At 45.2% G+C, this 24,310-nt stretch overlaps 2 protein-coding genes across 2 annotated transcripts; one reads left to right on the forward strand and one right to left on the reverse strand.

Annotated features, from left to right (window-relative positions):
* Positions 1–6,873: 6,873 nt before the first annotated feature.
* LOC119394453 (putative Dol-P-Glc:Glc(2)Man(9)GlcNAc(2)-PP-Dol alpha-1,2-glucosyltransferase) lies at positions 6,874–9,094 on the forward strand. The gene has a single exon (XM_037661753.2). It carries the CDS (start codon positions 6,973–6,975, stop codon positions 8,350–8,352), a length of 1,380 nt encoding a protein of 459 aa, XP_037517681.2. The 5' UTR covers positions 6,874–6,972; the 3' UTR covers positions 8,353–9,094.
* A 9,740-nt stretch (positions 9,095–18,834) lies between these two features.
* On the reverse strand, positions 18,835–24,189 carry LOC119394455 (ELMO domain-containing protein 1). The gene has a single exon (XM_049415788.1). It carries the CDS (start codon positions 23,911–23,913, stop codon positions 22,966–22,968), a length of 948 nt encoding a protein of 315 aa, XP_049271745.1. The 5' UTR covers positions 23,914–24,189; the 3' UTR covers positions 18,835–22,965.
* Positions 24,190–24,310: the final 121 nt, after the last annotated feature.

Raw genomic sequence — 24,310 nt, forward strand, 5'->3', positions numbered from 1 at the left:
AGCAGCGCCCATGCACACGCCTGCACAGGACATAGCTTCGACCTAAACGATGCGAGACGACGTTGGCTCGGAATCGAAAGTGGGGCAAAAGCAAACGCCCGTAATCGTGGTTCATTCGTCTTAAACCATCGGTTTGCAACAACAACTGCGGCCCCCTAACGGAAGTTTACAAGGACGCATTTGACACTGGTCGATCTCCGCTCATTTGTTGCCAGTGTAGAATACCACCTGCATAGGTGGAGAAACTAGACTCCCGGGAACAAACTGCTCTGCAATCCCATCCGACGCAAGATTCGCCTGCACTCTGAGGAACTGCTCGACTCCTTGGCTCTCTGAACGTACCACCGTCGCCTGGTCATTCGTATGCCAGTTTTTGTTTACTTTTGAACTTTTTTATGATTAGCCACTGTTAAGCATATGCTTTTGAACTGTTAACGAGTTGCTATTCCAGCTTTTACACACACACACACAATATATATATATATATATATATATATATATATATATATATATATATATATATATATATATATATATATATATGTGTGTGTGTGTGTGTGTGTGTGTGTGTGTGTGTGTGTGTGTGTGTGTGTGTGTGTGTGTGTGTGTGTGTGTGTGTGTGTGGTTATTCCACGCCAACTGTCCCAGTCGGGGCGCTCGACAGAAATGAATTTCTCTTTAAAAATATGAGAAAATTACACACATATACACATTAGTAATGCAGTATTTTCCCAAAATAATTTGAGCGGCAAAAAATTTTTGGGCACGTGAGCGCCATTTGAACTGCACGAAATGTTGGAAAACCAGGTACGAAAAAAATTCGCTATAAATCGACCGTTCCAGGCATTCTTTCAACACTTGCTTTTTGCGTTTTTCGACCATCGTGATTTCATTATAGGGTAGTTCCTAATAGGAGCTTTATATTTTTTACTCCTTAGCGCGTAGTAAAGTTCAGTAAATTGTCGTGTTTTCGGGAATTTTTTTACAAAAGACAATTATCGATGAAATGCAGAAATTATATTTATAAAATTCTCCATAAAACATACTATCTGCTAAATTTTTTCTTTGGCCTGTGTATGCCCCATAGGCCCTAAAATTAAATCCTGAAGTTGGCAAAAACGCTACATTGGCCTATGTTGAGACGTCTGTAGCACCTAAGGCGGTCCAAGAAAAAAATAAGCGGAAAAGCGCATACGATTGAGAATCATAAAGACTGTCCGGAGAAAGTTTAATCAAGTAGTTTTTGTTTTAGTTGAGAACAAAATGTTTAAAGTTGAGTCCCACCATTGCATTGTTTTGCTGTGGGGACAATACAAACAGGGCTGGGCAGTATCGCGATAGTATTTCGGAGATACTTTTCAGTATCTGTATTTCTGTGTCGAGATACATTGGAAAAATGTGTTTGTACCTCAGTAGTGAAATACTTTTACGATGTATCGTTTGTATCGCGATACTATGCAGGACACGATTATCTCGTTACATTTTTTTGTCGGAATTGAGTTGAGGCGTGTTTCCAAGGGGGGAATGACGGCTTGTTTGTTTTTGTGCCAAGACAAGCAAAGGCGCGCCGCCTGTCGCCGACAGAAAGGGTGGCGATGGTTTCCCCTCATGCACAGAATGGCCCATGTGGTAAAGCGCGCGACGCCACAGACGGCAGAATCGCGGAGGCAGTGTTGTCGGCCTCTGCCTACGAAAGTCGCTGTCTCTCAAGGCCAGTGCAGCACGCCTAATTTTTTTCGGGCGGCAAGCCATTACTTCGTGACTTCCCGCGCGGATACCGCATTGGAGCAAATGCTTTGCAATGCTTCGTTCAGTTCTCAAAGCGGCGGCACTTCGAAAAGCAGTTCCCGTTGTCGCGGCGGAAGTGACTAGAAGATGGCTATCTTTGTCGCGCTTTCAGCTACCTCTCCAGCGTGTCGGGGTGCGTTCCTAATTGATCACAAGCGTGAAACGGTCTTTTGTGGTACCAGGCTCTCCCACCGCCGTAGCCGACTTTGCCTGTTGCGGCTTGCTGAAATGGGTTCTGGTGGCGTCGGTGGTGGTGACAGCTTTATTAAAGAGTGACCCTTTCAGCCCAGGCGACGAGTGCTTGCTGTAGTTTCTGATGGGGCGCTCTGAGCGCTGTCCCTGTTTCCACGTCTGTTTAGAGAGCTGGCAGGAGCGACTTGGGAGGGCTTAAACCCTCTCACTCCGAAACAACGTGATCTTTGGAAGCCAATGTTTGAATTGTGCAGTTTTTACGTATTGGGTTCCATTGCGCCAGGCACGTAGCCAGGATTTTTTTTCGGGGGGGGGGGGGGGGCAAGGCCTAATTGTTCGAAAGAAAGTCTTTCCATGGCAAAAACAAAAAAAAACGTTGCCTGGGAATATAGAAGGCTGGAAAAATTTCGGGGGGGGGGGCCCGGGCCCCCCGGCCCCCCGGCCCCCCCCTTGCCTACGTGCCTGCATTGCGCATAGGTAATTATGGCCGGCCTATATGGGCAGCGGACTCCTCAGCTGTCTGACACGACGCCGACCGGGCCAGACGGCTGAGGATTCCGAAGATGGGGACTGACTTCGGCTTCTGAACAGTCATAACCCACGTGAGGGCGGAAGTATTTTGGTATCTAGATGACCCGAAAAGAGATATCGCCACGCTGCAGGGCTATCCGGCTATGAAGGTGGTATTTATTCACTATAACACGAGTTTGTGCTCGTCTGCAGCGATAGAGAGACTTTTCTTCTTTCGCGAGTCTTGTGCTGAGGTCGAACCGACGCTGTCTAGAAGACAGCCTCTTAGAGAAACTCACACAGCAACCTTCTCAGCAAAGCAGATCTTATGTGCAAAATAAATGTATACTTTTTCTCAATTTACTGGTGCTCATTAGTGATTTGAGTAATTTGCTTAAACTGCTATTTCTAGCGTGGCTCATTTTGTTGTCGCCAAGTATGTCGATTTCGGTGTCCAATGCTTGTTACTCTTGCGGTGGAATAGTACGTGTACTTTTTTATTGCAATTGATAGGTGTAATTGTGTCATTATTACTAATTATGTACTTTGTAAATCCCACCGCCCCCCCCCCTTTGTAGTGTCTTAATGGCGCTGAGGGTACTGCAATAAATAAATAACTGAATTGAAAGTATCAATGCGCTGCAACTCTACTTACAACATTATGCTGCACTTATAAATGTCTTTGCGGAGTATGAGCATCCTTGAAATAAAGTATTCCAGTATCTGTATTGCTGTGTCTGTATTCCGGAATACTTTCTAGTCTCATTGCGAAAGTATCTTCGAAATATCCCAGTACGTTAAAGGCAAATGTATCTCAGTATCTGTATTTTAGGCAGGGCTGGGCAGTATCGCGATACAAGAGTATCGCGATAGTATTTCAGAGATACGTTTGAGTATCTGTATTTCTGCGCCGAGATACATTTGAAAAATGTATTTGTATCTCAGTAGTGAAATACATTTACGATGTATCGCCTGTATCGCGATACTATGCAGGACACGGGTATCTCGTTACATTGCTTTTTGTGTCGGAAATGAGTTGAGGCGTGTTTCCAATAGGGGAATGGCGTTTTTTTTTTTCTTTTTTGTGCCAAGACAAACAAAGGCGCGCCGCCGGTCGCCGACAGATAGGGCGGCGATGGTTTCCCCTCAAGCACAGAATGGTCCATGTGGTAAAGCGCGCGACGCCGCAGACGGCAGAATCGCGGGGGCAGTGTTGTCGGCCTCTGCCGACGAAAGTCGCTGTATCTCAAGGTCAGTGCAGCACGCCTAATTTTTTTCGGGTGGCAAGCCATTACTTCGCGACCCCCCGCGCGGATGCCGCCTTGGAACAGGCTTTGCAATGCTTCGCGTGCGTTCAGTTATCAAAGCGGCGGCACTGGCACTTCCAAAAGCAGTTCCCGTAGTCGCGGCGGAAGTGGCTAGAAGATGGCTATCTTTGACGCGCTTTCAGCCACCTCTCCAATGTCAGGGTGCGTTCCTAATTGATTACATGCGTGAAACGGTCTTTTGTGGTAGCAGGCTCCCCCACCGCCGGAGCCGACTTCGCCTGTTGCGGCTTTCTGTAATGGGTGCTGGTAGCGTCGGTGGTGGTGACAGCTTCATTGAAGCCGACAGGGTCAGACGGCTGAGGATTCCGAAGATGGGGACAGACTTCGGATTCTCAACGGTCAGAACAACCCAAGTGAGGGCGGAAGTGTTTCGGTATCTAGATGACCCGAGAAGAGATATCGCCACGCCGCAGCGCAATCCGGCTATGAAGGCGATATTTATTCACGAATTTGTGCTCGCCTTCAGCGGTAGACACTTTTTTTCTTTCGTGAGTCTTGTGCTGAGGCTGAACCGGCGCTGTTAGAAGACAGCCTATTTGAGAAGCCTACACAGCAACCTTCTCAGCAAAGCAGATCTTCAAAATAAATGTGTGCTTTTTCTCAATTCACTGGTGTTCATTAGTGATTCGAGTGATTTGCTTAAAGTGTGCTATTTCTAGCATAGCTTAGTTTGTTCGCCAAGTATGTCGATTTCGGTGTCCAATCCTTGTTACTGTTGCTGTGAAATAGTGTTTTTTATTGCAATTGATACTTGTAATTATGTCATTATTACTAATTATGTACTTTGTCCACCCCCTCCCCTGCAATGTCATAATGGCGTTGAGGGTACTGTAATAAATAAATAAATGAACTGAACGTTTCGATGCGCTGTAACTTTATTTACAACATTATGCTGCACAAATAAGTGTCTTTGCGTAGTATGAGCATCCTTGAAGTCAAAAAAGCATTCCAGTATCTGTATCGCTGTAACTGTATTCCGGAATTCTTTTTTCGTCTTATTGCAAAAGTTCTCAGTATCTGTATTTTAGGCTTCCAGTTCATGTATTTCGATATCTGTATTCCGGAATACTTTTCTGAGTATCTCTGCCCAGCCCTGATTTTAGGCTTCCAGTCCACGTATTTCGATATCTGTATTCCGGAATACTTTTCCGAGTATCTCTGCCCAGGCCTGTCTTCGGTTCGCCAGCCACGCCAAGGGGGAACACAAAGGAACGCGAGGGGGCACCGTCACTAATCTGATGTCACCGGTTTTTTCTCCGCGCGTTCGAGAGTTCACGCAGCATCTCTACCAGCTAGTACTGCAAGATGGCGACCACAGTGACGTCAGTGAAAACTATGTATTCCGATATTGAGTTCTCGTCGATTTGTGGCAGCACAGTGAGGTCCGCTGACCGTTCGCCGCTGGTTGACGGAAGAAACAGCCGCAATTTCTTGGTCCGAAAGCTTCGCCAACGACTGCGACTCAGCCTCTCCGTAGTCTCTCCTTACAGCACCCAACAAAAGATGGCGGACGCGCCCAGTGGTGCCGGAGCACCACACATTATGAATGTAGGTGCAGAAAGAAAGCTTTCCGAAGGGTGCATGGAGGGATGAATATAGATCGACTGAGAAGAAAAAAATCACGCCATATCCACGAAGGGAATGATTGAGGAGCTGGCTCGGAGATAATCGGGTAAACCGTGAATGCTCCGTACAGTTCCTCTGCTCTCATATAAAGACGTGACACGTTGTTATAGTAGCGATTGTGGTCAGGTTGTTGCCGAACCACAAGCGGTCGCAGACCTTGCAGCTGTGGCCGAACGTGTAGTCGAGGAAATCGCGCTTGAAGCGCGCGTCGGCGCCACCAACTTCAGGTAGCGACCGCTTTCGGCGCTTGGCCGCTGCATCCCGCGCCCGTACCTCTTCGAGGTTCTCTTGCCGCCGCTTCCGCGCTGCTTCGGCTTCGCGGGCTTGTATCTCGGGGTCCGCGCGACGCTGACGTCTATCTGCGGCCTCGCGAGCTTTCACCGCAGGGGCGAGCCCGCGCTGCTGCTGCCTTGTGAGCTCTCCGCTCCGCCGCCTTGTCTTCTTCGTTCATGTTATTAGTATCGAAGAGCACTGACTGACGACTGTCGAAAGAGAGAGGAAGCGCGCAGTTGAGGCCCTCTAGCGGTCTCCTATCAAACTAGAGCACGCGCCGGAGTGGAGCGAGCGCCGCATGCTACAGTTGGCTATGCTATATGTGGTTTCGCCTGCGTTAATATCATCGTCAAGGCGCTCGAAGAACAAGAGGAGAAAGACTTGTCTTTCGCGCGAGCTGCGCCTGTAGCGGTCGCCTCTGGAACTAAGGTTACGGTTACGGCGCGGGACATTCGCCCCAGCTTAAGAACCTGGCGAGCCAGCTCCTAAAAGGGGATGGCTTTCGCCTTCGTGTCGTCTTATGCGAATGCATAAGGGACGTTTTTGTTTTGTTTGAATAAAGTTTCTTCATCCTCTTTTGTCTTGCACGTCCCCACCCACTCCGTCCACCGCCCACCATTTGGTCAGGACAGCGTTTCGTCGACCGCGTTTCGTCGAAAGCTTCGCGACCGCATGATCTACCTTAGTCAAGCCGCATTCCACTGGCCAGTATAAATGCTTCGCATTTACAGTTAATGTAAAGTCGAAAGTACGAAACGCGAAACCTCTATAAACCGTTTTATGGAGGTTTATAGAGGTTTTAAACGTTTTAAAGACATTTTGTAGAGGTTTTGTGTTTCATGGGGAAGTGCTATTTACATCTCTTATGATGCATTAGTAAATCATGCTGGCTGCGCAAGCTATCTGAGCGCCTAGTAGATGTTGCGGTAGCTGAGAGCGGCGGAATCCGCGACACCAGAGACGCCTGAACAACGCAGAAAAAAAAGCATTTATTTGTGATTAACATATTCCATATTTGTTTGCTCTTTGATTGGATCGGTAACATCGTCGATCGACATTCAGTTGACCGATGCGAACATGGCTTTTCTTCCTCCATGGATGTGGAAAGAGCCGCAGACATTGCCATCATCACTTCCGGTTTAGCTCTGCGTGCGTGTTACCGTGGCATATTGTTTACAAACTTGCTTGGTGTAGCGAAAAAGTAGCCTCCGTGGAGTGCGCTCGAAAGAGTGGCGGTATTCCACTTTGTAAAGCTATGCACCTCGTAGCTTTAACAGCAGTCGCAAGTGCGGTGCTGTTGTCGTCGGTGCTAGTCTCTCTCACATTGCATGATGCTCAGCCAACGCCGTATATGGACGAAATCTTTCACGTTCCGCAAGCACAGAATTACTGCGCCTACAACGTGTCTCACTGGGATCCGATGATTACTACGCCACCGGGACTGTACCTGACATCGCTGATGTTCCTGCTTCCTCTCAGGCTTGTTACGAACACTGAAGTTTGCTCGCTGTTCGCGTTGCGTTGCTGCAACATAGTTTTGACGCTCGGAAACTTCTACGTCTCATCGTTGATTGCGATCAAACTTGCCGGAGCCGCTGGAAGCAAAGTCCGCGCGAAGCTCGTCCTCTCGAGCGCCGCAATGTCGTTGCTACCGGTGCTGCACTTCTTCACGTTTCTCTATTACACCGACCCGGGATCCGTGCTCTTCCTGCAACTCATGTATCTGTACTCCCTGTTCGATCGTCACCACCTCGCTGCGTGCTTCGGAGCTGTAGCCGTGCTTTATCGACAGACCTCCGTCGTTTGGGTATTTATGGTTGCCGCCTGCAAAGCCTTGGAGATCGCCGAAAGTGTGTTTTCTGCGAGCGACAACAAACCCGAAGGCCTTTCGTGCGCCGTCGCCGCAATCGCCTCCGCTCCGATGAAACAAGCGCGGCTTTTCGCGGACTTTGCGAAGAGAGTGTTGAGCGAGTGCGCGGGTTACGTGGTCGTGGGCCTATCGTTCGTGGCTTTCGTGCTCGTGAACGACGGCATCGTTCTCGGCGACAAGTCTTCGCACCAGGCGTGCGCGCACCTGCCGCAGCTCGGCTACTTCGCGCTTTTCACGCTCGTCCACGCCGCTCCGTACTTGTTGCAGCCCGGCATTCTCAGGCGCTTCTGCGAAAGCGTTCTCCGAAGGCCATTCTTTTACGCGGCTGTTACGTTAGCCTGCCTTCTTGCCGTGCAAAACTTCACCTACGTTCACCCGTATCTATTGGCGGACAACCGACACTTTCCCTTCTACCTTTGGAGGCGGCTGCTGGGCAGGAACGAGCTAGTGCGCTGCTGCCTCGTGCCGTTCTACATCTACGCAGGCTACGCCATGTCGCACCAGCTGCGCCATAAAAAGCTGTTGTGGCAGCTTCTGTTCTTTGTGTGCGTCGTCGCCACTACAGTGCCCCAGAAGTTGCTGGAGTTCCGTTACTTTATAGTTCCGTATCTGTTCTTTCGGCTGCAGTTGAAAGACGTGAAGTATTGGCAAGTGCTTACGGAACTTGTTGCCAATATTTCTCTCAATGTAGCCGCAATGTGGCTGTTCTTAAACCGCACGTTTACGTGGACGGGTGACCCAGCCGTTCAGAGGTTTATGTGGTGATTCGCCAATTAGTGCTCAATTTCCATGTTGTTATATTTGCCCAAAAAAGTGAAATCATGATCTCGCCTGTCACACACTTGTCCACAGGCCAACCTGAGTGATGGAGAAGCTGTAAATGCTGAAAACTATTGCAACCCACCAGCACACAATCACGATGAGGACAAGAAGGAAGCACACACAACAGTGCTGCTTATTGTGATTGTGCACTGGTGGATTGCAATGCTACACCAACAAACCCAAGTTTCCGATATGCTGAAAAATAGTCGTGGGTTCCTATTGCTTTGCAGGGTTGCAGCGAATGTACATTCACGCTCAATATGACTTGCAACACAAGAGCGCGTGGCCTCACGAGTTCAAAGACTACACATGGCTTCTACTATGGCCTTATTTCCATAAATAAATGCTGTTCTCGCACTTGAGTATGACCCCAAATAAGAAAATATCATTTAGCTGTTGAAAGTAAAACATGTTGAAGCCATGTGCAATCTTTGAACTCGTGAGGCCACGCGCTCTCGTGTTGCAAGTCATATTGAGCACAACTGTACACGTCATGTTTAATGTTTCACGGGTGCTTGTTTGTTTAACGTGCTCTTCTTCTGTGTTAAGTTTGTATTTGATTGTCAGTATAAAAAAACTGCACTTCACTCTGCAATTCACTCCACATTCTGCCATGTGCAGTTACAAATTTCTGAACTTTGCATTTGTGTGATGTATTTCTGATGTCTCTTCTTATCTGCAAAGCAAATTTCTGAACTTTGCATTTGTGTGATGTATTTCTGATGTCTCTTCTTATCTGCAAAGCAAATTTATTGGTTTGAATTCAAGTTTGAAAAGTTGCTCTAATGTTCTTGTGTTGGTTGTTCATTGGCACATCTGTTTATTTTATCAGGAGTGTAGGAACAGTTGTTTTACCTAAATACCAGGTGTGCAGTGTTATCTACAGAATTTAATGCCATTGGTATGTTGAGGGTATAGTTTTTTAGCTATCTGAAACTTCACGTGCAAATCTTGTAGACGCATATGATCGAAAGAAAGCCTGCTAAGAGCCGATCTCTATGTTTCTCCATATCATATTGAAGGTAATTTTTGCAGCTAAAGACCTTTACCAAGAACTTGCGGACCACGTGTTATAATTTCCTCTTATCCCTGTTGTGTCCCGAGATGATTTGCACATGTGAAACCCCCCGCGTACTCGTTACGGAGTTGATTAAATCTGTATCTGTCGTGTCCGAAATTTCTCGTAAAAGCATATCGATTCAAGCTCTACTAGTGTCGTGTGAAATTTTTACAAAAACATAGTTAAAATCTAGCTCATTACCTTGAAAAGATATAAGCCTTCATTGGACATATTTTGGAAATACGGAGCAGGTGAAATTGTCAACAGAAAGATCGCTGAATAAGTGGGTGCAATCCAAAACATGGACATTCCGTTCACTGTAGGAGCCGTATGTTAAGTGAAGCGTCCTGCAGGCAACTGAATATCTAGCGTTGCTTAGGGTATTGAAAAGCATTGAGCACATTGCTGAATGTACTAGATATGGAGAACAATTTCGTATTTAACGTTGTTATCGCCATGGCTAAGGATGTCACTCCAGTCTTAGTCATGGCGGTAAATGTTCGCTAATACCTAATAAGTGGGGGAGAGAATGACTGCCACTGAAGCTCAGTGTGCGGTTGTGTGCCTTTTCCTGTCCCCACCTTTCACGCTTCTTCCCTACAATAGATGGCTTGCATTGACGTCACCATGGCCACCATCTCCGAGAACAAACTGGTTGAGACCCAGGGTGGTTCCGGTGCCCCCGCCAATCCTTTGTGTTCCCCCTTGGCGCAGCTGGCGAACAAAAGAAAGCGGGGAGGGAACGACTGGGTGTCCTCCGCTGAAATGACACTCTAATGAGATAAAAAGTCACAGTGGCCACCATGCTTGTGAACAAGCTCAGAGAACCTGTCTGTGACATCACATGCAAGGCATGTATACACTTTAATCCCTTCCACTTTACGGCGTAATTACTAGTACACTACAGTTAAACACTACAAATAATGGCCCCTGTGCTTTGCTTGGCTTCTTGCGTCTGTGTCCAACAAAGAAACGAGCCCTTCGGTCCATTTTCTTTCGTTCATTTTTGCTGCAGTCAAAGAGGGATAGGGAGAAACTAGTGCGCTCTTGCTTTTGTAAGCAACTCGTGGCTATGTTATGGGACACATGAAAGCGTGGCAAGATTGGATGTCTTTCATTGCATGTTCCGATTGTGGTCTCAGTGGAAAGTGTTTGTGCTCTCCCATGCATTGTGCTGTACAATGCGACATTTGTACCAGTCAGTGTCAGCACCAGAGATGCTGCAGCTGCATTGCTGGGAGGCCTGGGTTTGGTGCCAACTTCGATACCAACACTGTGCAGTGTTTTTTGCAGTAGCCCGCCCATCCGCCATAGATCAGTCAGCACATTTGGAGCATGCTGTAATGTTCCTTTGCTGGAGTGCACAATGCTGCACTTTTCAGTGCAGCATTGCGCAGCACTGCTCGTTCATTCTTGCTGCTGCTTGTGCACTACATCTGGAGGTAAATCGCCATTAGTGAAGAGCAAGCATAATAAACAGCACTTTCTCCCACACTAGGATAGCTGGGAAAAAACGAGGGCATCCTGAGGTGTTGTGCCAAAGATTTTCTTCTTTACATTTGATGTGAAGACAAATGATGCGACAATTTCGCTTTCGTTTGCAACGGATAAGTGAAGCTTACCTGTCTAATACTGCAATGCTCACTGTTACCTGCATCTTTAACGGAGGTCGAGACTTATTTTTTCGTAACAGTAACAAGTAGCCAATAGTTTCTAAATGATGAGAAATTTTGAGACCTTACTGTGAGCCATGATACACTGTATAAGGTATTCAGTGGCAGCCATAGTGCCGAAGAGATCGGTCCATTAATCAGCAGAGATATCATTCCCATTTAAATAAGAAGGCGTTGTGAAATGTAATGCAATATGTTGTAAATAAACCAATTGCCAGGTTTGCCTATGTATCATGGTACTTCCAGATAGAATTTGATGTGGAAAAATTCTTTTGCATGCAAAGGACAGATATACCCGAAAACCCGGCGCTCGAGGGTAAAGGATGATCTTCCTTCAATTTTAACACTATGTACGCGTGATGACACAAGTTTTATGCACACGAGATTAACAAAAAAGCTGAATTCACACTAAGCATGGGATGGTGGCATCTAATTAAAAGCTTCAGCTACTTATGCAATAATTCGTTAAATTAGAAGCGCCTTGCAACAGAGTGGAAATTCCTATTTGTGATGTAGCCCATGCCCCGTAAACTTTTGTCGCCAGATGTACATTGCATTGTCATTGATAAAACTGTGCGAGTTTACTGCCAGAATAAATCTATTCAGATCTTCATTTTTTCACAAACAAGGGAATCAGTTCCTTCAAGAAATTGTCTCCGCTTCCCATTCATGATTCCCACTTGTGCTTCAAAGTTTTATTTGACAGCCAGTGCATAATTGAATGTTATTGTTTTTACTTTCTTCTACTTAGTAATTTGTGCTTGACTCTTCTTGACTCCTCATTGCTATTCGTTATTTTTCAACCCGACTGCAGAGTCATTTCTGCATATAATTCCAATGACGTGTTACCAATCTGTGCTTTGTTGTGTAATGCAAGTTTTATTATTATTATTACTATTTTTGGAATTTTATGGCATTATTTTTCCCTACATTGCCTCATGCAGATGCTGTATGTATTGTGGGTAAATAAATTAAAGAAATAAAATGCTCTGATACTAATCTCAAGCCTAAATGTAAACATTTCGACAGAAGTCTGTCTGGCTGGGTGGAAGAATTAAGAAGTTGAAATACCTCCAGCCACAAATTCTTGGAGGAAACCCAATGTTTCGAGACCGGCTTGGTCTCTTCTTCAGGGGTGACTGTGCTGATCAGGGGGGCTTCGTCGCAGCTTGTCGGGTTTCCTCCAAGAATTTGTGGCTGGAGGTATTTCAACTTCTTAATCTCAAGCTGAATTTCTTGCTCGTCATGCCTTTTTTTTGTCAATTAAATTTAAGGAACACTAAACAACAGCACTAGATCATTTTGGGCTTGTTAAATATTGTTGTAGAACCTATTACTAATTTCATTCAAAATAGCTATCAGTATTGTATTAGAGAATACTTTTATTAAATTCTAGGTGTGTATGTCAGTATACTGTCATGGATACTGAAGTACCTTGTCATGTTGGTAATTTCGGGGCATGACAAAATATGTAGACCATCAATGTAGGGAGAAATTTTATGGTGGCATTGCTGTCCACTGTTTGCATTTTACCAAGGCTACTCTCGCAGTTATGTTTAATTAGCTAACACAGCTTGTCTAGGCATCGGTTCTTATTCCTGTTGGATTCAGTTCAACATTTGTGTCTGTGTTTATTTTAACAGCGAAACTTATAAATGTCTGTTGTGGCCCAAAACTATCTTCATCACGAACTGGCACACGCTCCATTCTTCATCTTCTGCTCTGCTCTCACAGCACATGAGCCGATTTCTCCAGCGTGGCCTGTAATAACCATGATGGGTGAGAGAACAACTACAAAGAGAGAGAGAAATACAGAAAGAAAGAAAGAGAGAAATTCTTGCTGAAAAAAAAAAAAATCTTCACGAGGTGGGATTCGAACCCACGTTCCCTCAATCCAAAGGCGAGTGTCCTAACCACTCGGCTATCCAGGCATGCTAGCAGAGCGCCGCATAGCCTTGTATAGACGATATTACGTAAGACGAATGGACGTCGCCATCTTGGGCAGCTAAACGAATGTTTTCTTTATTTTATGTCGCGACATGAATTAATAAAGTCATGAAACGTCGAATGCACCAGCCCAACTGTTTACATGCACATGCGTCTGCCGTATCACTTTTCATACAGTTGTTAAAGATACAAAACGGTAAGGTTAACAGCCCAGTATGGCAGCACTGAAACCCATCTGTAAAATAGTCTATAGTATAGTGTAGCAAGGGGGTGGGAAAGGGAAGTGAGCATGAGGAGGAGAGATGTGACGGTGAGGAGGAGGGAAAGAGTAAAGTGTAGCACGGAAAGAATGAGAAAGAGAAATAGAGAGAAATGGAGGAAGAAGTACAGTGAGAGATAGAGAGAAAGAAAGGGATTTAAGAAGAAGCACGAGAAATAAATGTAGAGAAAAAAGACAGAAGAAAGAAATAAAATTTGCAAAACTTAGAAAAACAGCAAAAGCCAGGACTACATAGGTGCCCATCAGCTGCGCTGTCTCTTCGGCACTGCGCCTCCAGTGCAAACTATGCAAATTTTTTTTAGTATCTACATCCATTAATGCTTTACAGTACATTTAAATGGTTTCCATTACATTGTTAAATTACTTTATTCCTCTATCACACTTTGTTTATTATAAAAAAGAAAGCAGGAGTCAGGGGAAGGCTGAAGCTTGCAATGAAAAATTCGTAAACAGGGTCTGCATGATCGAGCCGACGTTTCGACAAGTGGACTTGTCTTCTTCAAGGCTGGAACTGATTTCCTTAGCGCTTGTGTGTATATGCTCCGTACCCTCTCCTCGAATCGAAACAAAGAAGCAGGAGAGGGCAACTGCGAAAGCGGGGGGGAGTGGCCGGTGTGTTGGATTGGGTGAGTCAGAAGGAAAGAGGCATTCCGTGAAAAAAAAAGTGTTGCTGAATTATGGTGCTGACAACCATAATTCAGCGAAGCGTCTACCTCCCCCCCGCTCCTCTTTTTTTATTTTGTCACGAAATACCTCTTTCCTTTTGACTCACCCAATTCGTCACACCGCCTCTTTCCCACCCTCGCTCTCGCGGTTGCCCTCTGCTCCTCCTTTGTTTGGACTGGAGGAGAGGGTAAGGAAATCAGTTGCAGCCTTGAAGAAGTGTCGAGACGTCTGCTCCAGCGCACAGACACTGTTTATAAATTTTTCATTTGTATGTAACTGTTTAGTATCTATCCATCATGCCTGATACATTGCATATTTATTGTTACACTGTGTCTAGTAGTTATGCTTAAACTTCAGCATCAACTTCCCAATATTCTTTATCATCTTTCTATGAACATCAGAAGCTAGCGTAGATATCCTTTTTTTTATCTTAATTAAGCAGAAAAAATAAATTATTCTTATAAATGAGATTAGATTAGCTTCAGATCACTGTGCACTAAATCTTTGCTCATGAAACAATTTTAAAACAAGTGCAAGGAAGTGATGCTGCTTATCATTGACAAACCACCGACGTCTTGAAATAAAAGAATACTTTATTGATGCAACAGTCAAAATTCAAGAGAGTGCAACATTCAGAGTCAACTGGAATGTTTCGGTATCACAAATGTGGCAGTTCTTGAGCCATTTCTTGGCATGGCTTATCTGTGCCTGCTCCTTTAACGGGTCACACACAAGGCTCAGGGGTAATCTGCACTCGTTGAATAATGCACACAAAGACAGGCATTGGGAAACTGCACGTTCGCAAACAAGGAGGCACAGTACAGGGCGATTGGAAACAAGACTCCTGGTTTTCTGCTCTGGTTGCCTCTTTCAACAATCCTTTCAGAAGTATCTGTAAACTTTTCTCAGGAGTAACATTCAGCAAAGGCCAACTGTAAACAAGTTTTCGACCCCGTAAGTTTACTTTCCAATTTAAATTTAGGCACTGCTCTTAGCACTGCTTTGTTTGAAATGAACACAAATTACAGAAAATGTCGAACACTAACTAGGCATGACTTACGAGATTGGGGCAACCATGTGCTGAATATCTCAGAGGCTATTACCTGCAATGTGCTTTAATGTGGTGGAACAGTTCTTTAGACAATTTAGCCAAAGCAAAATTTTTTAGTAGTTTGCATTAAATGTTGTATGCACGAAAAACATGAGACAGTAGTTTCCATTTATCTTTTTGTACAGATGCATTTGACGGAAGTACTGCTGAATATTCGCGACATTACGCTGTACAGCCTGTCCATAAATTAGTTCTGTAGCCGAACTGATCACTCTGTCAATCTGAAACTGCGCTCTACAGCTAGGGATTTTGTTCATTTATCTTGCCTGGATGTGGTATTAGCATGTTCCGTTCAGAATAAATCTTCAGCATTAGCTATACATGGCCTACAAGAGACAATAAACCTAGAATAAAAAACCGTGGTTACACTCTCTTGCTCTTAACGTGACGGATGGCACCACTGTTGCTCTCACTGAGATGCTGGCGAGTTCTAGTGCATACGTATGAACACTGCATCTCATGCCGAACTTTGGCTCATGCGCATTATGCGGAATGCGGCGTTCTTACGTATGCACCGCCATTGTGGACAGTACATGCATGGTACTAAAGCCTTGCTATAATTGTTATGGTCCCACACCACTGCAGATGATGTGACGCATTTTCTATAAATAGGACCACCAAGTAAACGCAGCTTTTTTGAGCTAAGTCAGCAGTATGTGTGCGTGCGCATTTCACACAGAGGTGGCATTGAACTTCTGTTGCAGTTCAATGCCACGTTGGAATAAATTCAATAAACTGCCCGTTTCAACCAATGTAGATCAGCACATTTTGCCTGTTGTGATGAGAGACAACACTAGAATTTTCACCACTCTATCTAATTGTTAGGCAAAAGCATGGGTTACCAGGCAGGCCTGGGATTAATAGCACTGTCAACACTTCATTAACCTTGGGCAAACATGGCAGACGTTGCTTTGAAACTAGCTACTGTAGCTGCACACTCCACAAAACGCCATTTCTGCATGTAATTTGGTGCACAAACGACCTAACGCAGTAGTGGAATTTCGTTCCTGGTGTTCCTGTTTCTACGTAGTGTCCACCATAGAACCAGATAACATAAAGATCTTATATCAAAACTTTTGAAAGTTATAAGTGGCCTGAGCACACAAAGCCTTCAGTGACAGCACCTTTTGGCAGTCGTGATCAGCTTACAATGAAATGATAACAAAGCAACAAAGAACCATTATATCATGGTGCTACCCATGTAATTCAATGTGGCTGACGCAAGCACTACATTAAAATGAGGTATTGCACAATAAAAAGGCCACGAAATCCAAACTATCCAAGAAATTCTAGCTTAAGATAGTGCTACAGCCAAAAAAACCATTTCTACCTGTCTCCTTAGTTTTCACAATATCCAGCATCGATCTAATGCACAAAAGTGAGATTGTCAACATGCAGGAGACTAGGAAAGTGAGAAAGTTTATTGTGAACGTTGATCCCGTTGTCATGAAATGAAGGGGCCTTTCTGCAACATACTTTTTTTTTCCTGCACGTAACATTCCCAGCCTTAACACATTTAAGATGCATTATAACTGAAGACTTAAAAAGATTACCCTGGACGATCGCATGCCTATGTCGTGGCAACTGCAAACATCACACTATTCTCCCCCTGCACAAGCTTACATATGGAAGCTAACACAGAAGTACCTGAAAGGAGTACTGATATAAAAATTTTACATCTTATTTTCTCCTGTTGAGAAACACATATCATGATTGGAAATGTTGTTTGCTTGAGCACGCAATGGTTGATTGTACAGAGACGTTTGTATAATGTTTCAGTTTCCGAGAGTGCTAAGAGAAGCGCTATCAGAAACCGTGTTTACAAAACAACCCCACTGGGGTTTTTGTGTAAACACAGTTCGCCACATCAGCACACTAAAAAGTGACGCATTTGCCACGCATGCCACCACGTCGACAACTGTGGGAGAGAGCACATGCAAGGAGTGCGGTGGTCAACACAAACTCATGGTCAAATTGAGAGTTCGACAGAAACCCGTCTGGTCGGGAAGAAACATGATGAAGGGAAGGAAGGGTGTGAACAAGGCTTCCGTATGGAAGCCAAAACGTTTTCTTTTAAGCTCTTATTTGGTCGGTGTACTTTGTTCCCTTCATCACAAACTCATGGTGTGAGTGGTTTTTGGTTCTTTACATCGGAACGAAGTCGGCGTACATGTGGTGAGGTGGTCCGTTCGACGTGCAGTTGTGTGGCACACACTTTAAAGTTGCTTTTTTTATAGGCTATATTAGCCTTTGATGTTTTGCAGATTATGTGTGTCTACACACAAATCTATCCCACACATTATCTCGCCTTCAAAATTTTGTGTCAGTACTCCTTTCAACCAATCACGTGACCTACACTTCTGAAACTACAGGAAGGTATGATTGCTCATTCATGATCTGCTATGTATGTTGCACAAATGTCATGCATTTTTCAAGAAACATATTGTATAGAGATGGACAGGAGCATTGGCTTGCCTATATTGCGTAGCATTCAACTAATGCCTTGGCATGGACATATTTGCACAGCGCGAAATGAATGAGGACATATGAGAGGACACAACACAGGCACTGTGTTGTGTCCTCTCATCTGTCCTTGTTCATTTCGTGCTGTCCAAATATGTTGATGCCAAATCACCAACTAGCCCAGACTACCACCGTTCATTCAAGCCTTGGCAAAGGGACGTGCATAGCTTCCTACAGTGCTCTTTTCCTCACACCTTCGTAATGTGCTATTTCTTCTTTAACCTTTACCGTAAACAGTATGCACTGCTGTACAGACAGGGTAGCAACACAAGAACTACTTGCACGCAAGAATACACCGTAAGCAATTCTGCTGCTAACAAAGCAAGAGACCCCGCAACTCATTACAACACATGGTGTCACATCACATCAGTGAAGCCCTCGCTAGTTTCCAGTGCTAATCCATGCGGCAGGTGAGAGACAATGGGAAGCTCCAGTAGTGCAAATGTCAAAAGCATGAATGCTACGAACAGTTTTCCTTTACAGTTACTGACAACATTTACAAATCAATTTTGCAGACTTTGCAGACCAGAACATTCCTGATATCTGTGCTTGAGACATGATGGGAATTCATTTCGCTTGAAAACATAGAAAGAGACGTTTCGTATGTTGCGTCAACTTTTATAAACATGCTTCATTCTATTGGTACTGTAAGCTTATGGGACACGAGACTTAAGTCTTTTTTTGGGGGGGAGGTGCTGGTTCTTTGCTACCAGAACTGTCTCTACCCATAGGCCAGTAGAGGTGCAATGAAACCACAAAACGTGGAGGCAGAACTCACAAAATGTTTGTCATCGCATCTTTATAATCTGCAGGAAGGTAAAAAGAGGGAAAGACCATGCATGAGATCGAGAGTACCCAGTGTTGCTTGCGTAAAAGTAGAGCAAGGGTTCCATAGCTGCTGCTAGGAGGCAATGACGAATGTCAATTCCAGCCGTGTGTTTCTATTAGTATCGGCAGGATATTACTTGGAGCGGATCAATAGGTGGCCCGGTTTATCATGCATTCTTAGTGACGAATCCAGAGCGCTGAAAAGGTGACAGAAGAATCCATAGTGCTTTTTAGCGCAAAAAACGACACCACAAGAAAGAAGACAGAACACAGCACTTGTGTCGTTTTTTGCGCTAAAAAAGCACTATGGATTCTCACCAACTAGCCCGCCAATACCTTCTGGTGACAGATGGAGACAGTATTTGAGCACTAAGGCAACGTAATACTTTCTACATCTGTCGTCTTGCCTGTGCCTTTTTGAGGAAGACAAAATCTTTTTAATAGATTGTGCAACACCTTCCCATACCTACACAACACATCCCTTACGCAGCAATACGTGAAACTGAAATATAAATCTGTGCTGCAAGTTCACCCAGATATAAACACAGCTGTACTGAAACATGCACAACAGAAAAAAAAAAAACGCGCAAAATCAGTGTGTACAAGCTTGTATGTCATTAGTCTGCACTATTAGGGGTAAATGAAAGGTTCACAAAAGAAACTGATAAAAGCAAAGCAAAACAAATTTTCGAGGATATTGTCACCAGATCTTTGTGTGTTAGTTAAATGACTCTGCCCTGTGATGGACAGCCTTATCACAATCTGAACTTCCAATCAAGCACAACAAAACGTCAGCAAAATTTTAAAGTATTTTTTGATGCAGTTGGGCCTTTCTCAATGGACTTCACAGATCTCACTGATCTATTATCCGAGAACTCATCAGAAGTGGAACATAATTTAAGGGCGCCTAACAAAACTGTATTTATAAGCCCTATCGCATTCACATTCCCTCTCCACTTGGAGGTACAAATAACATCTCGCAGCACATTTCGAGAACCCTCCCTTGATTCAGCAACTTCCAGTGCAGATCTCAAATCACTCCAGTCATGTGTCACTACTTATGGTCTAGCAATGGCAAGACACAGTCCCTGCTATTCCTAGTATTTCTCAAAAAAAGAGCTGTGTTCACGATTCTAGCTGTACCACATAATCAAAATGCAGTCCTATCTTGAACTGACAGGCACCCTCCTGCAAACATAGCCAATGAAACTTGGAGCAAACCCCTCCAGTGAAGTGTGATATGCCCTGTACCTATCAACACCTATGCCTACCGATTATTAAAAATTTGAAAAGCCTACATAAAATCTTCTGGAGCTTAATATATTAAAGCAACACACAACAGGCTATGAAGGATGTTGCAGCTAAAGTAATCCAGCTTATTTGGCCCACTTGGATATATTAACGTGACCTTAACGCAATTATATGAGTGTTTTTGTGTTCTGCCCCCATCGAAACACAGCAACCATCACACCCAAGAATTGAATCAGCAACATCATAGTCAGCAGCATGCCCATAACCAATCTCTTGCAGTCTTATAGAGGCTACTGCGTAGAAACTTGCCACAATAATGCTCACTGCAATTTCTAAAGTGAGACCCACTGCAGCAAATGTGAACGTGCCACATCAAATGGCGCACCACTTTTGCATAACTGCACGCTTACATTAGGTTGAAATGAGGGGACAATGCACCATGCTAAGCGATTAAAATAGGACACTTGGAGCATGTGACTGGCAGCACCTTTTGAAACGCAAGTGGGCACTGGGGACACTGAGCTGGTGTGTTGTGATATGCCATGAAAGTGGGAGCTTTTTCTACACACTCTGACTCCACTTAACAACACTCCCCCCCACAATCACCGAGTGCTCTCCGATGACAAAAATTGCTGCACTACTCGCAGTTTAACTATCTATCATGTCTGAATTGCTGAGCACTGTAGATACTAACATCCCACCATAGTAAAGCTATGTTTCATTTGATTGAGTTCCAAGAGCCATTTCCAGTGAGAACGCAGCACCACAGTGTCGACAGAAGCATGCAATGACTGTTCTTAGATGTCGTATGTTATCTTACTTCACTAATGCTGATGTTGTACTCATATCTGTCTGGTGCACGCAACTAAGAGTGTGCCTTCAAACAGGCCGTGATAAATTCCACAAAGACATGCACAAATGGTGAACTGCACGCCTACTCCATAGGGACGCATAACAGATCTCTCATGGAGGAAGTTCTTTTTAACAGCTGTTCAACCTGTGCTGAACCTAGTGTGGTCGTATCTAGCAGCAGTATTACCATCATGCGAGGTCTTCGCGAGGTGAAATGCTGTTCTAATGGAATACTAACATATCATTGTCGTCTTCACATCTTATTGCATCAAAGTATTTAAGCATTGCAAACACACACTGGAAAATGTAATGAGAATGTAATGGTGTGCTAAATAATTATCTATAAAGCCTGTTTCCGTTTTGATATCTAGAATGTGGATGCACCATGGCACATTGTGATACACTTGCCTGCTTTGTTCCTATAATTGCTTGCCAGGACATTGTGTCAGGACTCCATGCTATGTGACAATAACAAATTTTGCCTGGCTTCATAACATCACAACAATGTCAGCAATGCTACATTTGGCCTTTGGTAACTCACAGTACTTTCACACTAAGGCATCTGCCATTTCACCTGCCTTATGCTTGTAAAGCATCATCCATGTATGTGAGACAATTGTATCCACAACTGCAGAACTGTGTCTGTGCTCCTTTAAATGCAAACAGTTGGACTCCAAGCCTTATATGCACAATGTTTCCTCGAAACCACCGTGTGGAAAACAATGCCACTCCTTAACAGTAAACACTTTGTTTCAATAATTCCTCTCGGAGATCCTTACAAAAAGAAGGTGCTTGCAAAATACCCCTACACTCCAGTGCACTTTAACAGACTCATACTACACGTCCACGGTACCCAAATTTTCATTATGGAACAGTCATGCAATGACAATATTTTGTGTTCCATATGCAGTCTGTAATGCTATAGAAGCTACGCAAGAAGTTGAGTAAGCAAAATCTACAACGTTGCATGTTTCGTGGTTGTGAGTACTTGTGCAGGACTGTGCACGAGACATTGCGACAAGCTGTGGGTGAAAAACCCAAAAACGAACAACAAGACTTGAAATCTTAGAGAAATAATGTACTGACAATTGCGCAATGTGGCAGGTTTCTTTCAAAGGCGGCAGCCAGTCTTCCCTTATTACTCAGCTGAAATAAAAAACTATCTCGTATGCTCGCAGGCAAAAACGCCAAACTGTATTTTGTTGTGAACGCAGCTGCTACAAGAACTCTCGTCCAGTGTACTGTGTCATGCTCATCTTTTTGCACTGCCCCCCGCTAAGTCTCGTCAGTCCCCACAGCACTGCACCCCACGCATGAAACAGAGTATAAAGTGCATCGCCTATTTTCGTCATTGGGTGAACACAGCAAACCCCTTTTAAGAGGCAAGTGTCAACTGAAGGAGCATCCTAGAGAGCAGGGATAACTAAATAAGGATTGGTGAAGACTCATACCAATGATGCAATTGAATGAAGACCTAACGCTGCAATTAAAATGCTCAGCTCTGAACAGGAGAATGTCCAGAGAGGGATCATATGCAAATTAAAATGCGAGCTGCAGCTAAGGAGAATCGCTTTAATACTGGAACAACATGAACGGTCTGACTGCTTCTGTGCAGGTTTGCGGAAGCTGTCTCGTACACTCCGATCAAAGGAAGCAGCTTTTGAGTTTTGATCTCGCCTTCCCAGAGCAATACAGTCATTCAGGACGTTAAATAATTGAACACACAAAATAATGCAAACCTAGAGGAAAGAAGACCAAACCACCAAAAGTTTTGCACTTAATCGTTGTCTATAAATTAAACACACTCATCCTCGCTTTGCAAACTGGGACTAACCAAACAACCCAAAGCTTTCAAAACACTTCCCAGATGCATTGCAAACATTTTGGAAAACAACACAAAAATAAACACACCACTGGTGGTCATCTAATATTTGAGAAACATACACGTAAAAATCACAGATGTAAAATGTTTGTCCACACATAATAAAATATGCGCACCGAGGAGCACCTTCCCTTTAAAAGGATGAGAGTATGCCAGGCATGAGGAAATGAACTTGTGATTATCAAGACACGATTGCGATCACAGGTAACTCCAAGCTATGGCACAAGGGCAGTTTATGTATGTGCGTGGTGGGTACGGAACTTTCAACCTTTTTTTCTTCTCACACCGGGCATTGCCTGGACTGTGCGTGTCATCCGGCAATAATTTGACCACCCCACACAGCAACGTCAGCACTGTGAGCTGGTTTATGTAACAACCCTGGCAAGTGACAGCCAAGTGACTGCCTGTGATGAGCCAGGCTGGCAAACAAGCACCACCGGATATGCCTATCTGACGACCACGACGACACCGGTGGTCGGCCACTCAGACCTTCTTGACCGCCAAGCTGAGCTTGAAGAGGCAGTCGTCCTTGTCGAGCATCTGCACCAGCCGGTCCTCGAACTTGTCCCGGATGCGGTTGAACTCCATGATGTCGGCAGGCTTCTCGGCCAGCCAGAACTTGTCGAACTCGAAGAAGACGAAGCAGTACGCCCGGTGGAAGTCGTCCACGTGCGGACGCTCGGCGACCGCGTTGTACACGTGCGACTTGAGCTTGCCCTTGACGAGTAGGTGGTACAGCAGGCTGGTCAGGTTGATGCCCACGATGGCGAACGAGTAACCGTACTGCGGGTGCAGCGAGTGCGAGAGGACGTGGCGAGCCACCTCGGTGTACTCGGCGGCGAAGAAGACCAGGTTCTCCAGGCCCAGCATGCCCATGCCGCGGAAGTCGGTGCGCGGGTCCTCGCCCTGGAAGCCCACCTCGGTCCACTGCTTGGACACCGGGCCGCGCAGGTGCTCGTCCGGTCGCAGCAGCTTCCACAGCCGAAGCAGCTTGCTCAGGTGCTCGGGATCCTGCGCCACGAACTGGGTCTTGCGCAGCAGCTCCACCTCGTGCACGAGCTGCCGGTAGCCGCACATCTGCAGCATGCTGGTCCGGAAGGAGCGCACGAACTCTCGGTGCACCTGCGTGTTGATCTTCTTGACGTAGGCGACGCCGATGACGGCGTACTCGACCGCGTTCACGCACAGCTCCTTGGTGAAGCGGCCTTCGTCGGCGAGTTGCATGAGCCGCTCGTAGATGGTCCGCACGGCCGGGGTGCGCGACATCTGCAAGCTCCACTCGAGCTGGCGGGTGCGCTTGCATCCCCGTTCGGTTCCGTAGCAAATGCGCTGCAACTCGCACAAGCGCGTTAGACTACGGAGGATCCACTTGACCGTCGGCCTTATTTGCATGAACAGGAAGGCCGCGACGCGACTCAGTAGGGCCCACATCGCTGCTCCGACGCCGCTCGGCACGCGCAGCACTGATCCACTAATCTACGAGCGAGCCAACACAGCCGACCCAGCGTTACGCTCGACGTCTCATCTTTTCAGCGTACCTGGTGATTGGCGTCATGAACTCGGAGGAAAAACACTGGCGCACGCCCCGTAGATCTTTCAACTGGTCGGCAAGACAGTGAATCAGCTCGTAAAGAAACTAGGCGCAGTATTCGCAGAGGATCGCGCAATAACGGCTGTCACTCGCCATCATCACAAAATTTTGCTCGTTGTTTCGATTCCAGTGTTTCGAGACTGGAAAACGATTGTGGCTGTGTTTAAAGTAATAACAAGAACAAATATAAAAAATAACATTAAAAACTGTTACCTGTACGGCTCAAAAATTTTAGTT

This window comes from Rhipicephalus sanguineus, chromosome 5 (genome assembly GCF_013339695.2).
Source record: "Rhipicephalus sanguineus isolate Rsan-2018 chromosome 5, BIME_Rsan_1.4, whole genome shotgun sequence".
Classification (NCBI taxonomy): Eukaryota; Metazoa; Arthropoda; class Arachnida; order Ixodida; family Ixodidae; genus Rhipicephalus; species Rhipicephalus sanguineus.